Below are 18418 nucleotides of genomic sequence, written 5' to 3' on the forward strand. Positions count from 1 at the left end.
TGCCAGTACACTTTGTATGCGATTTGATAGGTAATTTATAAACCAATATAGAGCATGCCCAGTAATTCCACAACATTTTAACCTTTGCACTAACACAGCATGGTCCACGGTGTCAAACGCCTTCGACAAATCAATAAAGACAGACACACAATGTAACTTCTTGTCAAGAGCACAGTGAATGTCATTTAAAACCTTCAATGTTGCTGAAACAGTGCTGCCAGACCTAAAACCTGATTGCATTCTATTTAGATGTTGTTTTCTTGGAAGTAGGCCTTTAGCTGCCTAATAACTAAGAACTCCAGTACCTTTGACAATACAGAGAATTTTGATATGGGTTGAAGTTGTCAAGTAGCGAATGATCTCCACCTTTCAGGAGAGGCAGTACGAAAGCAGATTTCCATAACATGGAGATTTCCTTAACATCAAGCTTAAAGGTTAAAAATACATGTTAAGGGGGAGCAAGGATGTCTGCAGCTAGGTGCAGGAAGTGGGGGTCTAGTTCATCAGGGCCAGGGGACTTCTTTCCAACAATTTCTTTCAAGGCTTTACACACTTCTGAAACAGAGAAGGATGAAAAGGAGAACCTGGTGAAGGAGTGCACAGGGGTGTCAGGTAAATTCATAGGGGGGTCAATTATACCTTTGGCCTTTTCAAATAAACTGCCTGCATCTATGAAAAAAAATGCTGATTCAAGGCTTTCAGAACGGAAGTTCTCTCAGTTACAATCTGTGTGTCGACCAACAATTGTTTGGGAAGCTGTGTATCTTTTTTGCACTCCAAACCCTTCACTACTTGCCAGAATTTGGATGGATTATTTAAATTATCTGAAGTAGTTTTCAGGTAGTGGTCTGCTTTCAATTTATGGATCATAGCCAAACCCATATTTCGAAGACATTTAAAAGCCATCCAATCATCTGCCGAAGCAGTCCCTCTTGCTTTAGCCCACATAGCATTTTGTTCCCTTATGATTTTAGTAAGTTTCTTAGTAAACCAAGCGTTCTCTTTGCCTTTAATCCTGCATTTATTTAAAGGGACTATTGCATACATCCTGGAATGTGTTGTGGAAAAGAGTAGTTCAACATCAGGGATTAATTCCATTCTATTCCATTCAGTGCTAGATACATCATGTATAAAACCTTGAATATCAAACCGCTTCCTGTTTCTTTTCATAATGACATGGAGATTTCTTAGGAATTTTACCATCTCTCACACAGGCAATAGCACAGTGATCACTTATGTCATTTGCAAAAATACCAGAAGCATTAAAACGATGACGAGTATTGGTTAGGATCAAATCAATCAAAGAGGATTTCAGAGGATATTTTATATTCAACTTAGTTATACTGTTGACAATCTGAGTGCGATTATAGGTATTGCATAGAATTTAGAGTTGATCAGAGCTAGATGTCAACCAGTCCTGATTCAGATCACCCATCCAGACAAACTCAGAGTTGACATGCTGTGATAACAATTCAAAAATACAATCCAGAGAGCCAACAGTAGCAGATGGAGGTCAATAACAACAAGATACAACAATATTTAAAGATGAGCCAAGGTTTAGGTTCAAAGACAGATATTCAAATTGCTTAAGTTTAGTAACAGAAGTCAGAATGACCACCGAGAACTTGTCTTTTACATATACAGCAACACCACCCTCAGATTTATGATCTGTACGAAAAACATTGTAGCATTTATGCCACTATTTTTTGCCTGTAATAGAGTTTTGTAGCCAGGTTTCAGAAAGCATAAATACATCATGGTCGGCCGTTTTTATCCATATATTCACAAAATCAAGCTTCGGCAGAAGACTTCTTGCATTCATATGCAAAAACTTCAGGCCACTCTGACTACTTAATTTGGCAGGGGTAAGAATGTCAGGACCTGGGTTAGATTGCACATTTCCAGACCATAGAAGCAGCAAGATAATGGCAAGTCTAGGTCGAGGGTTACAACATTTGGATTTTACAGACAGCACTTGAACGAGAATCCATAGTCACCAGAATCTTTAACGTAACATATTTCAGGAGATGTGTAAAACCGAGAGACATGGTTAAGTACTAAGAGAATAGTCCTGACTGGTTAAGTACCAAGAGAACAGTCCTGACATGTGAGCGCAAGAGTCCGATTTCTCCCATATTGTTTGGGAGAAATGTGCATAGTTCTCACGTGCATTTAGGAGCAAGCGTGGGGTTTCTCACAAAACTCGAGGGAGAAACAGTCATATATTTTGTCATTCATTGAGCAATGGGTTAGAAAAGTATCGCCAACATTGTAAAAGCCAAGGGTAGACAACAGCAAAATGAACAACAGCAACATGTACGTTTATTGTCCTAAGAGTCACTAATCAACTAGTCCAACAGCAGATCAATAAGAAGTCAGTGATGTATGAATATGATGTAGGTGAGCAAAACTATGGGGAGAGCGAGAGTGGCGAGTGCACCTGTACCAGAATGGGAGAGACATACCAGGGCAGGCGGGGAGCAGGCAGTCAGACAGGCAAGAGAGATCAGTTCTCTGGCCAACACATCTCTCCCCCCGGGGGAGAGACCGTGTCCAAATTGTAATGTCGAAAGAGGACAGTTAGTGACATTGTTTTGGCAAGTTCAGCATTTGAGGAAAACATACACTCACTTATATAATAAGAAACATGCAGATGTTCTTAAAACAGAACATAAGAACCCTTCACAAACGCTACCCGGTCCCGGAACAAAGGAAACATTGCCATGAGAAGAAAATCATCATGACATGTTGCACATCCCTCACAGAGAGCACACTTGTATCCCTGAGCGAGGGGAATTCATTCATGTGCCTGCCTGTAAACACTTATCTTGTCCATGTTTTGATTGGGGCTGCTAGGAGGGGGAGGCAAACCCCGCAAATGCAAGACTGTGGAGCTAGCATTCTGGCAAGCATCCCACTCCCAGGCCTGGACACACATAATCTGGATCCCAATGGTCTCTCTCTCTCTCTCTCTGTCTTGTCTCTGTGGCTCACTTAGCAGCCTATCTGACGAAGGCAGGTCCCTTCTCTTGGTACTGAGGCTCTGAATGGGCCCGTGCTCTGTGGGTTCCTTGGACTGTGGACGTGTGCCCGGTGCCCGCTCTCGTCACCAGTCACCCCGCTATTTTGCAAGGTTACGCCTGTTATTCCCTGATAAACAAAGATGAGAGGAGGAGAGGGAGGAAACAAACTCCCAGCGGTCTGTCAGCTTCCATGCCAGACCAAACACACTCATCAACAAGTACAACAGAAATGGACTGTCCCTGCTGATAGGGGCATACCAACACACAATAGGAAAACAACACAACACAACAAGCCCCCACAAATCCAAACTATATGTCTCTCACCTCAGTTAGTGAAAATGTTGAATAAGATAACAGCTAATTATAAAGGAGCCAGACGCCTTCATGTCCAGGCTGGCAGGTGAGAGAGAGGTCCAATAGTGAACATGTCCAGTACTAATTATAGTATGTTGACCTATGTCTGCTCCCTCCATTGATGGGTGTCAAAGAGTGTGAGGCCAGCAGAATGGTGGGTAAGGTGCTATTGGAGACGAGGCCTCGGGGGAGAGAGGGGTGACCTTCAGACAGCTCTAATAATTTCAGGCCCTGCAGTGAGCCAGAAGCAACCATGGTAGTTGTGTCCAACACAACACAGCCCTCATTACCCTGTGTGAGCCCACCATGACGGCAATCCAATACAGTCAGTGTGATCAGAGCTCCCACTGTACACAATACTACACACAGGAGAATATACTTAATATAGAGGGGCAAGAGGCACTGGTACAGGGTCATTCAATTCTAAAAACAACATTGCACTTCAAGTTGAATGATAGGACAACATTTAGATTTCTGCCTAAATAGACATACTCAAACATAATCATTTTTTATGATGTCTATAAACAATAACTGGTAATGTTGCATAGCTTTAGAAAGCTCGGGAACTCACCTTTCTGGTATTTTTTAAATAAATTGCTGAGGTGTACTAATTTTTGAAGACACAAGCTCAAGCATGGTTGTTTTCCTATACAACAAAAGTTTGTCAATAAGGCTTGAAATTACTGAAGTGCTTTCTAAGCATAGTAACAAACAAATTATAAACAACTTACAATAAAATGTCACATTTCTTATAACTGTAAAATAAATATGATCATACTTAGTGACAGTATTGGCACTATTTGATATAACTGTTGACAGCTAATTGTCTCCTAAGCGTCCACTGAGCGGTACAAAGACAACATTAAAATGTGGTCAAACTCCTTGCAACTTCAGCTTTAAGCAGGTGATCAAGAGAAAGTGATCTTGTTTAAATTATATGAAATGATTTACTATTTTTTTCATGTCGAGAGCTCTAAATCCAGCTGAGAATATCCCAGTGAGATGAAACCACAATGTCTGGACTCGCTAGACGGTCACCGTTCATTTGCTGTCTCTCAAGCTGAGCTCACTCGCTCAGTGGAAGAGATCATTTTATTCTTTGTCTGGATAGGCCAGAAAACATGACACGTCACTCCCTATGCAAATGTGGGGTCTGAAACCTCACACTTCAATTCAGCTCCTCTTAGAGAGTCGAAACAGAGAGCAAACAGGTGGGACTTTTTGGCATCGCCATATGGGGACTTAATAACTAAGACATTTTAAATTGATGTCAACTTGGACACAAATGATGTATTTGTCAATAGCACACAACAAGATCCTATACTGCCAGAAAATCATGTTGGTTGGAGATAAATATGGCAGGCATTTGTATATTAATCGTGTTCATACAAAGTGCAGAACAAGGTATCTTATGTCTACGATAAGAGCTGTTCTGCATGCTCTTTCAATCATCCCCATTTCCCATGTTCTGTCCACTTATCTGGCTAGGACAGCATGCATGAATAAGAGCCTATGTGATTCTATGGAAGGGGAAGAGGGACACATACCTTTGGCTGCTTGCCATGATGGGCACCCTCCACCCCTTGATCTGGCTGAGCTCTGTGTCAGACACCTCGATCTGGAGGGGCAGCCGTGGGATCCACACGTTCATCTCCAGCTGAGCACTCAGGTAGCTGTAGGTGAAGTTCACCATCATCCCCACCTTGCCCTTCATCTCCTTCCCATTCACAAACACATAGTCACACCTGTCTGACACCTGGACAGGAATAGGAGAGGAGGGGGAGAGAAGCATGTGTAAGTATCAAAAGGAGATACCCAGACAAAGCAGCACCATCCGGACCAGCCAAACCCAACTCAACGGACAATGCTGGCACGCACACACACTTTCCAAACTGTGCTGTACTGTACTATACTGTAGGATGTATTTTATCTCGACCCTTACAGAATGAGATGCACTATAGGCCAGATAAAGTGTTGTGTCCCTCAGCATTATTTATTGCCATCCCCTCTATTTATTCCCAACTACAAAAGGAGAGAAGAGGGCAGGGGCACATCTTTGAATGTGTGGATAGAGGGTTGCAAAGCAGCCTCCTAGATGACCTAGATATGCCCCGGGGCTAAATGCAGCACCAACAGATGGCAGCTAGAGAGAGGAAGGCAGGTCTCCGCTGATAACATGACAAACTCAAAATCATCTGTTTCATAAATAGCCTTTTAGAGGAAATCACTGGGCCAATTGCATGCCATTGAAAGAAGCAGGGCTTCACAGCTCCTCATTGCTTTAGCTGGCTGACCTCGCTCCTTCACTAGCAACTACTCTTTGATCCACACCCAGCCTCCCTCTCTTAAAGCCCTATGATGTAGCCATGTAGCACCACAAATACACACAAAACCTCAAAGGGCCTTCAGAGGGGTGGCCGGCAGTTACAGGAGTGCATCGAACACCCCCCCCCCCCCCCCCCCCCCCCACACACACACACACACACACACACACACACACACACCTGCCCAGCCACAAACATACACACACTCACACACTTCTAAAAGCATACAGAGTAGGGAATTGATCTAGTTTGAAAGCAGGTATTTTGAGAAAGCTCCCGTTAGCAGTTTACTACTTCAATGAGATGAATTGAGATGAAATCATAAAATATATTTTCCCATTTCCAAGTTGCTTCTTTATTGCCAGATATAAGATATGAATAAGCAATCATCATTCACAGAACGTACAGTGTGTCTTCAAGGAAAAGGGATTGTGTGACAGATACCCAGCTCTTCCCGAACTCTCCTCTCCCTGCATCACTGCTCGTCTGAGGCAGCTATAGAACCCCAGACTCCCACCTGCTCAATGCTCCATGTCTCCTGTTGTTGCTCATGTCCTTCCCTCACTTTCACCAAACAAAAGCACAAGCCTTTCTGGGTTTCAAGCCTTTGTTACTTATTTGCTCTCCCTGACATGAATCCTTCTAAGGAGGTCTGGGGTACACTGTAGGGCAGCCCAAGGGCTACAGTCAACTATCAGAGCTTCCTTCAAAGTACTGCTTTAGACAATTCTCAAATGGATTTCTTACCACTGGATATCTTCGCTCAGCATGCTGCTTTGTAAGGTGAACTCACCACACTATGTCTTATTGTTTCTTCCTGGTCTGGGGAATAGTAATTCTGTATTAAACCAATACATATTAGGACTACTATTTCTACAACTGATAATGAAGAGGATGATGATGTAATTGTTTTATTGCAAAGACTGGCAGCATTGCTGTATTGCTACTGGTTTCTAATACAGTTATTAAAACTCTGCTTCTTCACAACAGACTGAGCAGATTCTGCTCTGTCAGAGCTTGATGTGTGAGTCTGTTTGGACTGATAAAGATGTCAAAGGAGTCCTCACTTCTTATCAGGCTCTATTGTCTCTCTCTCTCTCTCTCTCTCTCTCTCTCTCTCTCTCTCTCTCTCTCTCTCTCTCTCTCTCTCTCTCTCTCTCTCTCTCTCTCTCTCTCTCTCTCTCTCTCTCTCTCTCTCTCTCTCTCTCTCTCTCTCTCTCTCTCTCTCTCTCTCTCTCTCTCTCTCTCTCTCTCTCTCTCTCTCTCTCTCTCTCTCTCTCTCTCTCTCTCTCTCTCTGGAGTAACGTGCCTTCGACAGACAATGTCAAAGCCATTTCACTAGAGTTGAAACTTTACAACAGGTCTGCATAGCACATCAAGGTTGTAACATCACTGATAAACAAAATGACACTAAGCAACATTTCTTCAAGTACCATTTGATGTACCCCCCCCACTCACCCACCCCCCCACACACACTCACAATGCAACGCTTTATGATTCACAGCAGTGCTTTGGCCGCAAAGATAATCACTGTCTGCAATATTATATTAAACCTACATCTGTCAGGGGTGAGTGTGGAGGACAGCAACATGTCCTAACAGCTTGTCTGAGTGCTGGGATTGATTCACATACAACACCATGGCACCTGGTTTCTCTAATTCACAATAATCTGAGCAGAAACAATTATGGAGGACATGGTAGATGAAGTCCAGCCATCCTAACACATTACACGGACTAACACTGGCCCCCAGTGGCACATTATCAGCCATCTTAACTCACAATCAATACTTTAACGTACACACTCACCATCCTCCTCCTCAGTAGGCTGACACGGGAAGGCTGGTATTGTAGAAGACTGGAGGGAAGCGACCACTTCACTGTGAGTTATACAGTCTCTGTCACACTCATCCCTCAAGATATCATAAACGTCCAGGAGGATCCAGAGGCACATTAATCAGACACATTAGGCAGCTAACGGGAGAATACTTACGGAGGACATTAAGGCTGTCTCGGGATCTAGCCCAGGAAATGAACGACTCGCCAGACAGATACAATCAGTGGTAGATATGAGGGATGGGATTGGAGAAGCATGACGGTGGGCAGGCCTAGGTGTTGAATATAGGAGTTGGCTTGACAGAATCAATTAAGCAGCCCACGGTCCACATCAGCCGTGCCACTCATATCAGCACAGCACCTAGGGGCACCCGTGAATCCTCCTGTGCCCCCTCCCTGGTTGGAGGAACCCATCTACATGGCAATAAACAGACCAGGAATCCACATAAATCAGATCCCTCCCCTCAAAGACAAGTGCTTAAATTCATAAAAATTAATTGAGTGAAGCACCTGAAATGGCAATCTAAATGAACTTGTGCTCTTCATGAACAATGCCTTCACTTACAGACCAGGACTGTTATTAGACATAATGTTTCAGGTCTGGGATTGAGAGTTTTATTGGTTTCACTTTCACACCAAGGCTATTGTGTTACATGTAGAATGTCCCAAACATTTTGTATCTTTCACGCTACACAGATCAGAGGTGGAGAAAACAAGAATGAGTGATGATGTTGCTTTCCTGAGAACTGGTCTATACAGCTATCATTTATCCTGAGTGCAGTGGTTCTAGTGGTGACAGCAGCGCTCAGTGGAGCTGGGAGAGGAGGATTGATATCCCAGATCTCATCTGTCATAGTACTTCTGCACTGACTCAACCTATAGTTTGTAGCTTTATGGATGACAGAGATATGGATTAAACGGGGTTAACTAGTACAACAATGGGTTCATCTGAGCAATCTCAAGCAGGAGGCGATAGGAAAGAATAGCACATAAATACCACATACATGATTGTCAGAGTAAAGCCAAAGGATGAACAAAGGGTAGTTACAGCAATGGAGTCAGACCAATCACGGCAGCCTGATAAAGGGAATGGTATTTGTGATGACAATTCTGTTTCCTTTGCTCTCTCCTACTCTCTTTAGCTCTCACTGTGTAATTCAAAGTGAGAATATGTACCCTAGACTAGCGTGTGCATGGTGAGGTGCAAGATTTCATGCTCCCTGCGTCAGTTTCGTCAACATTTAAAAAAAATCCAATCCTACATGGGCGGTTTGTGTAGACGCTAGGTCTAACAGAGGAGCTACAGTGATTGAATGTGAGCAATCATTCTCCCTCACCAGTATCTTTAATGAGTGATGCCAGAGGCTGGCTGAGAGAGGGGACACACAGAACCCAAACATCACACGTTCTGCAGAGCAGAATGCCTAACACCTCCTGGAGAGGGTAACTCAACTACTGTCAGACTAATAACCTCAGTGTACCCACAAATACTGCACAGAGTGAGACACCGAACTGATCTGGAACCAGGGGAGAGTGTGGGCCGCTCACATACGCCACTCTCTTTACTGGCTGGCACGTTTGCCTACATTGGGTCTCATCAGTCCTTTTGCAGGCCTGTCAAAGCCATGCACCCCAAAAAAGTATGTATACAAATATGCAAAAAAAATGATAATATGGCCAAATTTTTTCCTGTACCTGTCAACACAGATTTGTTTTTGAGTAGCGTTATTCTCTAGCGGGGGTTAAGGGAGAATGTCAGATGAGGCATCCTTTTAAAAGGATTCAGTGTAATTATAAAGCTACAGAGTGAATAAAGCAGCAGGAAATGAGCACAGTGATTCATTATTCAGGTGATGTGGCACCCTGTGTTTACTTAACACTGCCTTCAATTCCCCAGGCCCAAATTACATGAAGTAGTTATGTTTACACTCATGACTAGAAATGAACTGACACAATCTAGCTCTTCTTCTTCCAACCGGTTTATACATTAAACACATGCATTTCTACTCAAAGCACAGGCATCCTGTATCAGCAACCTCTTTATATGCGGTTGTTCTTTTTCTCAGAAAATCACTAGGTGTGGAGGGTCTTCAGTTTTCTAACTATAGCCGACAACACAATGCTAATGTGGTAGAGTAGTCGACAGAAAAAGTTTCCTCTAACACACACTTGAAGAAAATCATCTTTTAGATGTGGAGTGTAAAAACAAGGCCAAAATTCCATCCTCCCTGTAGCTCATCAGAGTAAACAGAGTAGCTACCTCTTTCTTTACAATGGTCAGTTAACACTATCATACTGGGCTTATAGGAAGCTCTATTGGATGTCTTAATAATAAATGTGCCTGTAATTAGGATGGCCCAGGTTTTTGTCTCCCTGGCTGAATTCATCTTCATCTTCATGACATGTTCAAAGAGAGGGAAACCGACATCAACTGGCAGAGCCTTTGGCACATAATGGACCTGTCTGTTGACAGCTCAGCCAGTTAGGATGGGAAACAGACTGTGGACAGATTGAAGGCTGTGTCTCTACTCCAGTTGGTGTTCTGGAGAGTTAGCCATTCCATTGATAATGAACCAGTCACTGTGAGTCAGGAGGAGGATTTCTCAGAGAACAGAAGTGAGCCATTGATGTGGAGGCTCTGCCTGAATCCCACTGTACTGTTCTGGGCTTGGTGTTGTGTTTTGTGTTGTGTGCCCCCGGTTTGAGAGAGTCACGGAAAAGAAAAGAAAACTCAAGCGACCTGTCATTAATGTTTTCCTATTAAATGCTTTATTTTTCTGTGTTTGTGTATCCTGTCTTGTGGCTTAAATCTGAAAACAGACACTCTAAAAATAGAGAGTTTTCTTGTCTGTTCCGGATTTGTTTATTGATTTAACATACTGTAAGCTTGAACGTACAATTCTTTGCAAGGCCAAAATGCCATGTATATTGTCAATCATTACATATTTGCTCTCATTCAATCCTATTTAGTTCAAATAAATAATTCCCAGTGTCTTAGTTGTTGCATAATCAGGCACACCCATATGCACCCCTATTGTTCTGTCTTTACTGCTGTGCAAATGAAAATAATGTGTGCCTATTTGTCACATGTCAGTGGCTAACCTGAATAGAATCCTAAGGCACTTTACAGCCTGTGTATAGCAGTTGAGATTATAATTAAACTACAGTGGGGCAAAAAAGTATTTAGTCAGCCACCAAGTTCTCCCACTTAAAAAGATGAGAGAGGCCTGTAATTTTCATCATAGGTACACTTCAACTATGACAGACAAAATGAGAAAAAAACATCCAGAAAATCACATTGTAGGATTTTTAATTTATTTATTTGCAAATTATGGTGGAAAATAAGTATTTGGTCACCTACAAACAAGCTAGATTTCTGGCTCTCACAGACCTGTAACTTGTTATTTAAGAGGCTCCTCTGTCCTCCACTCGTTACCTGTATTAATGACACCTGTTTGAACTTGTTATCAGTATAAAAGACAACTGTCCACAACCTCAAACAGTCACACTCCAAACTCCACTATGGCCAAGACCAAAGAGCTGTCAAAGGACACCAGAAACAAAATTGTAGACCTGCACCAGGCTGGGAAGACTGAATCTGCAATAGGTAAGCAGCTTGGTTTGAAGAAATCAACTGTGGGAGCAATTACTAGGAAATGGAAGACATACAAGACCACTGATAATCTTCCTCGATCTGGGGCAAGATCTCACCCGTGGGATCAAAATGATCACAGGAACTGTGATCAAAAATCCCAGAACCACACGGGGGGACCTAGTGAATGACCTGCAGAGAGCTGGGACCAAAGTAACAAAGCCTACCATCAGTAACACACTACGCCGCCAGGGAATCAAATCCTGCAGTGCCAGACATGTCCCCCTGCTGAAGCCAGTACATGTCCAGGCCCGTCTGAAGTTTGCTAGAGAGCATTTGGATGATCCAGAAGAAGATTGGGAGAATGTCATATGGTCAGATGAAACCAAAATATAACTTTTTGGTAAAAACTCAACTCGTCGTGTTTGGAGGACAAAGAATGCTGAGTTGCATCCAAAGAACACCATACCTACTGTGAAGCATGGGGGTGGAAACATCATGCTTTGGGGCTGTTTTTCTGCAAAGGGACTGATCCGTGTAAAGGAAAGAATGAATGGGGCCATGTATCGTGAGATTTTGAGTGAAAACCTCCTTCCATCAGCAAGGGCATTGAAGATGAAACGTGGCTGGGTCTTTCAGCATGACAATGATCCCGAACACACCGCCCGGGCAATGAAGGAGTGGCTTCGTAAGAAGCATTTCAAGGTTCTGGAGTGGCCTAACCAGTCTCCAGATCTCAACCCCATAGAAAATCTTTGGAGGGAGTTGAAAGTTCGTGTTGCCCAGCAACAGCCCCAAAACATCACTGCTCTAGAGGAGATCTGCATGGAGGAATGGGCCAAAATACCAGCAACAGTGTGTGAAAACCTTGTGAAGACTTACAGAAAACGTTTGACCTCTGTCATTGCCAACAAAGGGTAGATAACAAAGTATTGAGATAAACTTTTGTTATTGACCAAATACTTATTTTCCACCATAATCTGCAGATAAATTCGTAAAAAATCCTACAATGTGATTTTCTGGATTTTTTTTCTCATTTTGTTTGTCATAGTTGAAGTGTACCTATGATGAAAATGACAGGCCTCTTGTCACGCCCTGGTCTTAGTATTTTGTGTTTTCTTTATTAATTTGGTCAGGCCAGGGTGTGACATGGGTTTTGTATGTGGTGTGTTTTGTCTTGGGGTTTTTGTTAGGTATCGGGTTTGTGGCTTAGTAGGGGTATCTAGTATAGTCTATGGCTGTCTGGAGTGGTTCTCAATCAGAGGCAGGTGTTTATCGTTGTCTCTGATTGGGAACCATATTTAGGCAGCCATATTCTTTGAGTGTTTTGTGGGTGATTGTTCCTGTCTTTGTGTTTGTTGTCACCAGATAGGCTGTTTAGATTTTCTCACGTTGATTGTTTTGTTAGTTTATTCATGTATAGTTTTCTTCATTAAAAAAACATGAATAGAAACCACGCTGCATTTTGGTCCGCCTCTCCTTCATCGGAAGAAAACCGTTACACCTCTCTCATCTTTTTAAGTGGGAGAACTTGCACAATTTGTGGCTGAATAAATAATTTTTTGCCCCACTGTATGTGAACACAAGAAAAACACAGTGCTTCAAAGCAGTGTTATGTGTGGAATGAAGTCAATATCCAAAGTCTGAAGACTTTTGGATGAATGAAAAATGAAATACAAATACCTTTTTCTAAACGTACTTGAGTTTTGTCACTTCTTGCAACTGGCAATGAGTAAGGCTCAGACTACAGTCAATACAACAATAAATGACCATGCAACTGCACTTGACCATTCTTCGATATGCTCCACCTTCCATGAGCTAGCTGAATCCCATCTCACTGGAAACTCCATCTCACTCACTAAACACTGGTCACTAAACACTGGTCACTAAAGATTGGTCACTAAACACTGGTCACGAAACACTGGTCACTAAAGATTGGTCACTAAACACTGGTCACTAAACACTGGTCACTGGAATTCAATTAAGACAGCTGCACACTCAAATAATACCAATATGTAAAAAAATAAAAATAAATAGCATGACGCTCATGCAAACATGCTGCCACTTTTTCGAACAGCAATATTTTCTAACCATATACAAACTCAATATGCACATAAATTACTTGAAATGTTATGGTAATTTGAGCGACAATGTTTCAAAATTACACTGCTAGTGAGAAGAGAAACATATTGAAATACTTCAATGCAAGAATGAGGCTTAGAAAAACATGTATTATAAGTTTGATAATAAAGATTTTTTGTTGTCTATGAATCAAATCATTTCTTTCGTATTAGTTTCCCCCGACTGACCTTGACCACATCTTCATCTGTGGAGCGACAGTCCACTGCCTCTGAGACGTCAGTGACCGTGCCGTCTGCTCCGATGGTCACCACCTTCACCGGGACAGCCACAGTCTTCCCTGTCAACACGGCCGTGTTCAGGATCTCTGTGTCCTGAGAGAGAGACAGGGGACCATCACAGTCAAACACAGGGTAATATCAGAATACACTAAGGAGAAAAACAGCTGCACAATCAGAACCGTTACTGAGTGGACAGCTCTACAACAGCACCATGGACAGTTTTAGAATCATCACCACTACTGAGTGGCCAGCTCTAGAATCATCACCATTACTGAATGGACAGCTCTAGAATCAGCACCATTACTGAGTGGACAGCTCTAAAGTGGACAGCTCCAGAATAAGCATCATTAATGAGTGGACAGCTCTAGAATCAGCACGATTACAGAGTGAAAATCTCTAAAATGGACAGCTCCAGAATCAGCACCATAAACTGAGTGGACGGCTGTGGAGTAGACAGCTCCAGAATCAGCACCATTACTGAGTGGACGGCTGTGGAGTAGACAGCTCCAGAATCAGTACCATTACTGAGTGGACGGCTGTGGAGTAGACAGCTCCAGAATCAGCACCATTACTGAGTGAACGGCTGTGGAGTAGACAGCTCCAGAATCAGCACTGCTACTAGGTGGACAGCTCTAGAACGAACACCGCTTTTGACTCATTACTGTTAGTGAGTTCACAGCTCTGGGTAGAGAAGCAAGCTCAGTACTATTAGTGAGTGGGCAGCTGTGTCTGACCTTAGTACTGTTAGTGAATGGGAACCCTAGTAGAGAAAGAGGATCAGCAGGGGTTCATTACTCCCAATAGAGCTCTTAACCTTTCATTACACAGCTATCACACTGTCAGAAGATATACTTGGTTCAATTAAGATAGGCCCGGGAAAGGCTTTACTGTCTTAGCCAGACATGAACATTACATTGTCTGTTATAGCCATTCACTACATCTCAATTTCAATTAGACGGCTAAATAAGCTGAACCACCACTAGAAATGCCTTGGAGCCAAGGTACACAGCCTTTAAGTCATTGAGGACTGTCTGCTCTTTGCTCTATTGAGGAACCCACATGACAATCGAATCCTATAGAGTGAAAAAGGTCATACCAAGCAAGGTCGTCTTGTTTAATTGCTACTGTGAAACCTCTATAAAGAGGTTCACAATCATTTCAATGGTTTGGCTTTGAAAGGGCTTTACAATGGGCAGAAACTGAGCGGCCCTCTTTACTTTGCTCAGTTAAAGCTGTATTGAAGACTTGGCTCTCAAATGCTTTGACGATGGCATGACATTATGCAGAATTTAGGTATGGATATTAACCTAATTCTAAAACTACGTCTCTATCCTTTCATATCACTGATACTGACACCTTGTGACAGGCTCTATCTGCTGTGTGTTTGACTTCCTGTCAACATTGCCCTTTCTCTGCATGAGGGGAAAACACATGGATTTGTACACTGCTCCTTAAGACTTTCACTTGTGTTTGTGTGCTTGTGAATAAGAGGCATTGAAAAAAAGAGAGAAAAGGGGGATTAAGTTCTGTTAAAAGGAGCATGGACGTTTGTAAGCGTCAATTACCAGTCCATTCAGGCTTTGGAGTGAAATGATTATGGGTTGAGACAAAAAATACCAAGGACTCACAAAATCAATAATGTGGCATCATCTTCAAATGTCTTTTCATTATATTTTTTATAGACTGTAACATTGTTATATAGCATATAGAATCATATAGATTCTGACTTTGCTGACTTTGATTCAAATCCCCTAAATTAGGGGCTGCAGTAAATGAATTCTGTCCCTGCTGGGATTCCTCCATTTCCGGAGGGTCTTTTATAATAGATGATGAGGTAAATGGTTGAGACTCGGTGAAACACAGAGCATTACAGAGGCTGGAAGTGACCCAGCAGGCTGGAACCAGCAGGAGAAGCGAGAGAGCAGGTCCTGGCAGTAATAAGCCACAGTGGAATGTCACAGAGATGCTTCAATGGCCCACACAGCCAGCCACACACAGACAGCGCAATTTCATGTAAAACGGAGAGCATTGGAGCACAACAGGAGAGTTACTTAAAGCTGAGTCTGTATGGGAAAGAGGTCATAGGGAAATATGAGCCAGATTCCTGTAGTATAGGAATGATTACTCTATTAACTAGTAATGCTACCACCTGACTGGGAAAGTTAGATTCTTTAAGTATGGGATACATTTCTGTCACTCTTGTTCCTGAGAAACCAGATACCTACAACCCACTTATTTTGAGCGACTACCTCACATGGCCTTGATACGTGTTGTCCTGCGACCCAGGAGCAAATAGCTACCAGTTCTGAACTCTATTTGATAGCCAATCAGCCCTGTCTCAGCCACACAGATTGAGAGTGTTTTTCAGCCTTTGCCCTGTAACGTGTAGGAGAAGTGGCTGCCCAGTTTATCATGCAGTTCTCTGTTAGCATTCAGCACGGTGCGGTCGCTGCCTGGCAATGTTGTCTGGACCATAATTCTTGCCTGCGTCTGGCTTGGATCTGAAAATAAGTGAGATTTATGGTGTCAGCCAGAGTGACACAGCCAGCATGAGAAGCAGCCAGCCAAGCTCCAAATGCTGTCCCAGCCTACAGGCTAGTGATCTGCTCACCACATCTGCCTCTGTTTGCCCTAAAACATCCACATTCTAACCCAGGAAACTTGGCCAGTGCTCCCACTAGAGCAGGTCTAGCACACTGTTGAGCCATGGATTTGGAAGGCTTGTATTATTGATAAAGCACTGGTGTGGCAAGAGAGAGAGAGAGAGAGAGAGAGAGAAGAAAGAGGAGAGAAGAGAAGAGAAGAGAGAGAGAGAGAGAGAGAGAGAAGAAAGAGGAGAGAAGAGAAGAGAAGAGAGAGAGAGAGAGAGAGGAGAGAAAGAGAGAGGAGAAATGTAAACACACGTCTGTTGTGGATATACAGTACCAGTCAAAAGTTTGGACACACATACTCATTCATTTTTTACTATTTTCTACATTGTAGAATAATAGTGAAGACATCAAAACGATGAAATAACACATGGCATTATGTAGTAACCAAAAAAGTGTTTAACAAATCAAAATATATTTTAGATTTTAAATTCTTCAAAGTAGCCACCCTTTGCCTTGATGACAGCTTTGTACACACAACCAGCTTCACCTGGAATGCTTATCCAACAGTCTTGAAGGAGTTTCCAGATATGCTGAGAACCTGTCTGCTTTTCCTTCACTTTGCGGTCCAACTCATCACAAAACTTCTCAATTTGGTTGAGGTCAAGTGATTGTGGAGGCTAGGTCATCTGATGCAGCACTCCATCACTCTCCTTCTTGGTCAAATAGCCCTTACACAGCCTGGAGGTGTGTTGGGTCATTGTAATGTTGAAAAACAAATGATAGTCCCACTAATCACAAACCAGATGATTTGGCGTATCACTGCAGAATGCTGTGGTAGCCATGCTGGTTAACTGTGCCTTGAATTCTAATTAAATCACTGACAGTGTCACCACCAAAACACCCTCACACCATCACACCTCCTTCTCCATGCTTCACATTGGGAACCACACATGCAGAGATCATCTGTTCACCTCCTTTGCGTCTCACAAAGACATGGCGGTTGGAACCAAAGATCTCCAATTTGGACTCATCAGACCAAAGGACAGATTTCCACCAGTCTAATGTCCATTGCTAGTGTTTCTTGGCCCAAGCAAGTCTCTTCTTCTTATTGGTGTCCTTTAGTGGTGGTTCCTGTGCAGTTGATGTTGAGATGTGTCTGTTAACTCTGTGAAGCATTTATTTGGGCTGCAATTTTTGAGGCTGGTAACTCAAATGAACGTATCCTCTGCAGCAGAGGTAACTCTGGGTCTTCCTTTCCTGTGGCGGTCCTCATGAGACCAGTTTCATCATATTGCTAAATGTTTTTTTACTGGGGCCAACCTTCCTGCTCTCCAGGTCCTCTATGCCAGGCGGTGTCAGAGGAAGGCCCTAAAAATTGTGAAAGACTCCAGCCCCCCTATTCATAGATTGTTCTTTCTGCTGGCAAGTGGTACGGAGCATCAAGTCTAAGTCCCAGAGGCTTCTAAACAGCCTCTACCTCAAGCCTCAAGCCATAAGACTCCTGAACATCTAATCAAATGACTACCCAGACTATTTGCATCCCCCCCCCCCTTTTACACTGCTGCTACTCTCTGTTATTATCTATGCATAGTCATTTTAATAACTCTACCTACATGTACATATTACCTCAATTTCCTTGACTAACGGGTGCCCCCGCATATTGACTCTGTACCGGTACCCTCTGTATATAGGCTCGCTATTGTTATTTTACTGCTGCTCTTTAATTATTTGTTACTTTTATTTTTTATTTTTTAGGTATTTTTCTTAAAACTGCATTGTTGGTTAAGGGCTTATAAGTAAGCATTTCACTGTAAGGTCTGTGCACCTGTTGTATTCGGTGCATATGACAAATCAAATTCGATTTGATTTGATGTTTTGTGACTGCACTTGAAGAAATGTTCAAAGTTCTTGACATTTTCCGTATTGACTGTCTTAAAGTAATGATGGACTGTTGTTTCTCTTTGCTTATTTGTGTCACGTCTGCTCCCGCTCTTCCCTTCCCCTGGCGCTTGAGGGCGCCAGATTACCCTGCATCACACGCTCCTGCCATCATCACTCACACCTGTCCTCCCTCGTCACTCGCTTCAGCGTTATTGCACTCACCTGGACTCACTTATCACCTGTGATTTCCTCCCCTATATTTGTCAGTTCCCAGCTCTGTTCCCCGCTGCTGCATTGTATTGTTTTTGTCTTTTGAATTGGTTTCTGACGCTGTTCCTGTCTCGCCTCTGTCTGTTATAATTACATGTTTTACTCCCCGTACCTGCTTCGTCATTCCGCGTGACAATTTGAGCTGTTCTTGCCATAATATGGACCAAATAGGACTATCTTTTGTAAACCA

General features: G+C 42.8%; 1 protein-coding gene across 1 annotated transcript in view; it reads right to left on the bottom strand.

Annotated features, from left to right (window-relative positions):
* Positions 1-18418, bottom strand: part of LOC110525591 (transmembrane protein 132C) — a 203284-nt gene that overhangs the window by 14639 nt on the left and 170227 nt on the right. Inside the window, exons 5-6 of the mRNA XM_021605839.3 lie at positions 13436-13579; positions 4925-5133 (exon numbers count right to left, since the gene is read on the bottom strand). Of these exons, the coding sequence (XP_021461514.3) occupies positions 4925-5133; positions 13436-13579 (353 nt within the window). The remainder of the gene's footprint in view (positions 1-4924; positions 5134-13435; positions 13580-18418) is intronic.

The sequence above is a fragment of the Oncorhynchus mykiss genome, chromosome 6 (genome assembly GCF_057628025.1).
Source record: "Oncorhynchus mykiss isolate SJ-2025 chromosome 6, ASM5762802v1, whole genome shotgun sequence".
In the NCBI taxonomy this organism is placed as follows: domain Eukaryota; kingdom Metazoa; phylum Chordata; class Actinopteri; order Salmoniformes; family Salmonidae; genus Oncorhynchus; species Oncorhynchus mykiss.